The sequence below is a fragment of the Danio rerio genome, chromosome 10, assembly GCF_049306965.1.
Source record: "Danio rerio strain Tuebingen ecotype United States chromosome 10, GRCz12tu, whole genome shotgun sequence".
Lineage (NCBI taxonomy): Eukaryota > Metazoa > Chordata > Actinopteri > Cypriniformes > Danionidae > Danio > Danio rerio.
The window spans coordinates 24398934-24405352 of record NC_133185.1 but is presented as its reverse complement, the minus strand read 5'-3'; the positions used below and the strand labels follow the sequence as shown (position 1 = coordinate 24405352).

General features: G+C 34.8%; 1 protein-coding gene across 1 annotated transcript in view; it reads left to right on the top strand.

Annotated features, from left to right (window-relative positions):
* si:ch211-127i16.2 overlaps positions 1-6419 on the top strand; it is a 75110-nt gene that overhangs the window by 4142 nt on the left and 64549 nt on the right. Inside the window, exons 2-4 of the mRNA XM_021472240.3 lie at positions 2085-2231; positions 2344-2431; positions 5137-5317. Coding sequence (XP_021327915.1) covers positions 2114-2231; positions 2344-2431; positions 5137-5317 — 387 coding nt within the window. The 5' untranslated portion in view covers positions 2085-2113. The remainder of the gene's footprint in view (positions 1-2084; positions 2232-2343; positions 2432-5136; positions 5318-6419) is intronic.

Sequence of the window (6419 nt, the reverse complement as noted above, 5' to 3'; positions counted from 1 at the left end):
GTCACTTCTGGTATCAAGTGAAGGTGGTACCATGGTGATGTGGTCCATGGAGACTAGTCTCAGGTGACAACTGGTTACACCACTCAGAAAAAACAAAACAAAGGACTGAATAATACATCATTGAAGCGCTTCACTATTTCAACTGTTCAATGCATTTGTGTGTATTCAAAGCAAACAAAGGATCTCTCTTAAATTCGCAAAGTATTCAAGGTTAACATACTGCACGTCTAAAGGTGGCCTCTTTACAATAAAGAGTGTGGCTGTCATTGTAATCTTGAATAGGATGCTGCAACCTTATCTACTGTGTAGGAATTGTCCATGCTTTATTTGATGATTATGATGAGAACTGTTAGCATGAATAAAACTGAGAATAAAAGATCATGAAAGAGACTTGTAACCACTCACATGCTGTAAGGTTGTGGTGATGGTTACCATATGGGAATTATAATTATGCAGTTCAGGAAAAAAATCCTTTGGGAAAGAAATCCCAGCAGTCATCTTATTGTCAAAATGACATCATATTCACATTGACGTCAAAAACATGTAACAATGCAAATCGATCTGATGTCAAAACCTTGACGTCCATTTGATGATCACCAAAGTAAAGACACAAGTATTTTGATACAATAAAGTTTGATTTATCTAACAGCCTCACTTCTAAATATACACTAGATTTTGTATCCCTACAATGCATGTGAATTACCTTGTTGTCATAGGACATTAAATTGACAGCTAGTGTTGGTATCAAAAATTGATTACAGGACGATACTTTAATCAATTTAATAGTATGCAGCCTTGATGGTGCAATAGAGAGCTCTTGAATAGAGCTTTAGTGACATCAGGGTTAGGGGTGGGTAGGGTAAGTCCATTGAAAAGCATTGCATGCAACTCAGATTGCATCTGCACCAGGTCTGCATCCAGACCCCTCTCAATCAATTGTTCATATGTTTTTGATGCCAATGTTAGATGTCAATATGATGTTGTTACAACATCAATTTAGTCAATTGACATCAAAATCAAATTTATTGTTTTGACATCAAGGTGCCTGCTGGGAAGGTAAACTGTAAAAATGCAATTCTTTGAAACCTTTGGCTTAAATAACATTTACATTTATTGTACATTCATTTTTTAATATAAAGAAAACAAAATTTGTGTTTATGTTTAAACCAAGGGAATGCGTTAAAGATTTTTAAAAAATTATTTAATTATAAAGTGTAAAGAGGCTAAATGTAAAGAGGCAGAAACCATGAATAATGTTCTTATGGCATTGTGTTGTATATGAGCAAATAGTCAAATGATGCAACTAAATGTCCTTAATCATGCAGATAATTTGTAGAAAGAACAGGTACAGTACTCGTACATCCTATGAGCATATGTACTAGCCTAGTTTGAGAAATGAACTGATTTCAAATAAGTTTTGCTGTTTGCTTACTTCAAGAACAAATTTTTGATTTAAAAAATAGTATGAATGATTTGAGAAATGAACCAAAGTGAATAGGTGTGACATCCCTGCTAGAAAATAAAAGTTTAAATAGTTTTCATTACATATACCAAATGTTAACCAATAAAACCAGAACATTTGAATTTTTTGTCTGGACCCATTTTTCATTTTCATTTCAACTAGAAGCCCATGCATGCAGTTTTTCATGAAAACAAATGCAATTCCCATTATACATTCTACAAGGATTGAGTTGCAAGGTCACTAAGCCTATATTTGCTAAACTTTTAAAATAGGTGTAACAGTGTAAACATTTTGTTTACATTTGTCCTTTAATATTGCTGACAAGTCCAATCAAATCTGTTTTTTAAAGTCATTCAAGTATCAATTTTTGTGGTTATTATATAAAAAAGCAGTCCAAACCGTGAGAAAATTCCGATTAACTCAAGTGGGAAGTCTGAGAAATTCTTCCGGGGTCCCAGAGCAGACAACAAACAGCGGTCAGCCTGCTTTATCAGGGCGAAGTGCCAAGTACATTCACAAGAAACGCAACAAGTGTGCACTATAAAACAGGACTTTCCCCCTTTGTGACTCTGCAGTTTTTCTGTAGGGTATTTTAGTTGTTTTATCTGCCCGTGCACCACAGTTCTCTCGGTTTGCTCGCAGCTTGCAGGAATGAGTGAGGATCAGTTTGATGTGGTTGTCGTCGGCGCGGGCCTGTCCGGACTGAGCGCTGCTCGGCGGCTGCAGAAGAGAAACCCGCGGCTCAGTGTGCTCGTGCTGGAGGCCAGGGGTGCGTGCTAAGTTTTGTTTTTCGTTTAGTCTATACAAAATATAAATTGTCTGCAGTGTTATACGAGACATACATATGCATTACGTTTTTCTTGTTTTCTTATTTTCTGCAGACCGTGTCGGAGGGCGAACTGTAAGCGAAGACCTGCCAGCTGCCAATGGAGTTGAGCAGTGGGACATGGGTGGACAGTGGGTGTCCAGGTACAGTAAGCTTTCCAAGTTTTACTAGTGATGATTTTGCATTGTAAACATTATAAAGCAAGTAAGGTTTATTCTAATGTCAGGCTGTTACATTGTGCAGTAGCTTGTAAAGTCTTACGCATTTGGCGTGAGATAGCCTACACTATCGCATGCTGGTAGAATACAAGATAGCGCAAAATAAAACAAGACTTTGACCCATGTTCTCCTGATTTTTACCATTAAAATCCACGCATGATTTGTGTGTATAACGCTAACTCTATGCTACTGTATTTTATCCACACTGTTTTTTGCGTCATCTGTGGTGGGTTGGGCATCTGTCATTCACAGCACCTAGTTTTTATGGTGCAGTAAATGTTATGACATCAAAATAAATGTTTGCTTTTCTTGTTAAACGCTTTCTTTGACTGCAAAACAGTCGAGCAACAGAAACATTTGCACAAACACAGTTTTAAAATGTTCTTGTTTCATGGTCAAAGTGTAGCTATACTGTAGATAGGCCTATGTTTAATGTAAGCACAGATTTAATCAGCTGAGCTGAATTTAGGTGGTTGTCAGCTGCCTACGCCTTTAGGAAAGAAGAAAGGTGCAGAAGCTGCTAATGAACCTAATATGCATTTTGAAACAGCACAGTGTCTAGTATTTTTAAAGTGTACTGACACACACACACACACACACACACACACACACACACACACACACACACACACACGTACGCACACACACTACTGCTACTTATTCTGGCCCATATAGCTTTCTTAATAAAATATCTAAAAGAAGAAATACTCATGTTATTTTATTTTAAACAATCAAAAACATTACAAATTGAGAAAAAGGATTTAAGATTTAGGGCTAGGCAGATTGACTTAAAATGACAAACAAAAGGATCGTTTACTCAAATATTAAAATTCTTTATTCATTTAATCATCCTCCATTTGTTCACAACATGTCTGAGTTTCTTCTGTTTTTTTTTTTTTTTGTAATCTGTTGAAACAAAATAATATGCTTTTGAAAAATGTTGGCAGCCAGTGGCCATTGACAAGTATTTCTCCTAATATAGATACATACAACAGTTGCTGGTTTCCAACATTCAAAATCCATTTTTATTTTACTTTTGGGTGAACTGTCCCTTTAATTAGGATTTTTTTTGTGCTGGACTGTGATCTTTAAAAAGCCAAAAATTGTCATTATTTACTCTTCCTTCCAAATCTGTTTGGGTTTCTTTCATTTGTTGAACACAACCAAAGATATTTTGAAGAAAGGTGAAAACCATTGGCATACATTCGTTTTTCCTACACTCTCGGAAATAAAGGTTTGCGAGCTTCCACTGGGGTGGTACCTTTTCAAAAGATACACATTTGTAATTAAAGGGTTCATAATCCTCAAATGCTTATATTTGTACCTAACCATTTTAAGAGCTACACTTTTGTACTTTTTAGGTACTAATATGTACTCTTAAGGTATTAATGGGGACCCTTTGGGTACAATGTGTTGCTTTTAAAAAGGTACCACGCAGTGACAGCTCTTGTACCTTTATTTCTGAGAGTGTGCTATGGATATCAATGATTACATGTTCAGCTTTTTTCTGAATATCTTTGTGTTCAGCAAATAAAAAATCTCATAAAGCCTTAATAACACTTGAGTGTGAGTAAAAGTGGATATATTTGTTTACTTTTGGTTGAATTGTCCCTTAAATATAATCTATTAATGTGTCATCAAATGATTCTTGTTTATTACATTTTCATTGTTTTGAAGTTTGAAAGCCCCCTTTCACCTTTGATCCCTGTCAATGAAGAGTACAGAAACTGTACAATATTGTTTGCTTATTACCCAATATCCATTTAATAGCATGATCACACTGCGATCAGGCTTTTGAAAAAACACACATTTGTTTAATTTAACCAAACTTCCTGGCTTCCTGCAGTTTTTTTTTTTTTCTTGAGTTGTGATAATTGGAACATCACAGAAGCTTGTTTAAGCCTACAAACAGCAGATGTGTTTTCAAGCAAAGCATTTATTGCTGTAATCCACTATCCAAACTATTAGAAAAATACCCAGGGTTTCACTCAGAGTCCGCAGAGATCAATAACCGGCCGTTGCCTGCAGCTCTAAAAGCCTTCGCTTTAGACGAGGCTGAGCAGGATTTTCATCAAATCACACAAAAGCTCATTTGAAGCGGGCGTCTAAATGTCTGCAGAAACATGATGACTTGTACTTATGATTTACTTTTTTTACTTCTTTCAGTTCGGAGACGCATATTATAGAGCTCATCTGAGAATTTGGGTTAGGAAAAGGTTTATACACAATTTACAGAGAGCAAGGCAGTGCACCGTGCATCACACATTCAAAATCATTTTAATATTACAATCTGTGGCTAAAGAAATGTTTATTATTATTATTATTAGTGTTGAAAACTGATGGGCTGAAACATACCTTTGTGCAAAATGTCATAAATAAAGTTCAAGCATCCCATCAAAAATGTATTTACTGTAAAAAAAAAAGTAAAAAAAAAAACTATTATTTAAAACATTTTTATTATATTTTTCATTTATTTATCTGCCCAAACTGAAATAAATAAAAACAACAAAATTACTGATGTTCCTTTATCCGTCATTGGAAAGCCACATTTTAAGCATCTTTAGGCAACTGAATATGTGCAGAAACAGTTTCTCATGATTTACTTTTTCCTTTTTTTTTATTTCCATTAGCTCGCAGATCCATGTTATGGAGCTCATCAAAGAGTTTGGTGTTGAAGTCTTTACCCAATATACAGAGGGCAAGAAAGTCCATCACATAGGTGGCCCGAATGCCAAAATCAAAATGTACAACACCACCGTCCCGCAATTCTCTCCTCTAGTCATGTTGGACTTCATTCAGGTTATGTGGAAGGTAAGAGAAACTGCACAAAGTGCCAGTCTGCAATAGAATAAGTCTTTCTTTAATGAGAATCAGGATGTGAGTAATAGTCATCATTTCATATCTTAATGCATACCTTAGGTTCTATGCTATTTTTAAGATACATGTTAGCTTGCGCAATAGATCTTATAGATCACTTGAATGCATATGGATGCAATAAAACGTTTTAGCTGCTATTCTTAAGAGCATTGAGTTGATTAATAGGTTTCTTCAGTCTTACAATTTCTTAGTTTTTATTATTATGATCGTTTTAAGATCAACTGTAAAAAAAGAAAACGTTGCTACTGTTAGGATATTATTGGATGTTAAATAGCTTGAGATTATTTGTTGATATATAGCTGGTTTGGAATGTGTAATGTGATAAGAAAATAGAAAATACCTTTTGTTTGATCAGATGATTTGATAATATTTATTTTGAAAGAATTAGTAAATCAGGAATGATTGGGGTGATTTTGTTGAGAAGTGCTTTTACTTTTAAAAATTATATATATATATATATATATATATATATATATATATATATTCTAACCGAAATAAAACAAATAAGACTTTCTCCAGATGAAAAAACATTATTAGACATACTGCGAAAATGTCCTTGCTCTGTTAAACATCATTTGTAAAATATTTTAAAAAGAAAAAAAAATCAAAGGGGGGGCTAATAATTCTGACTTCAACTATATATATTCATTCATTTATTTCTTTTTGGCCTCGTCCCTTTATTAATCCGGGGTCGTCACAGCGGAATGAAATGCCAACTTATCCAGCACGTTTTATGTAGCGGATGCCCTTCCAGCTGCAACTCATCTCTGGGAAACATCCATACACACTCATGTACACTCATACACTACGGACAATTTAGCCTACCCACTTTACCTTTACCGCTTGTCTTTGGACTTGTGGGGGAAACAGGAGCACCCATTAAGCTTTTATTTCATCTGGTCATTATATCAGGTTATCAGGTTTATATCAGTAATAAATAAATAAATAAACAATAGGGTAAATGAAGAAAAATGGCTTCTAATTTTTTAGTAACCTGGGTCAAATTATTCCGGTTAACTGTATGCCGTTACAAAAT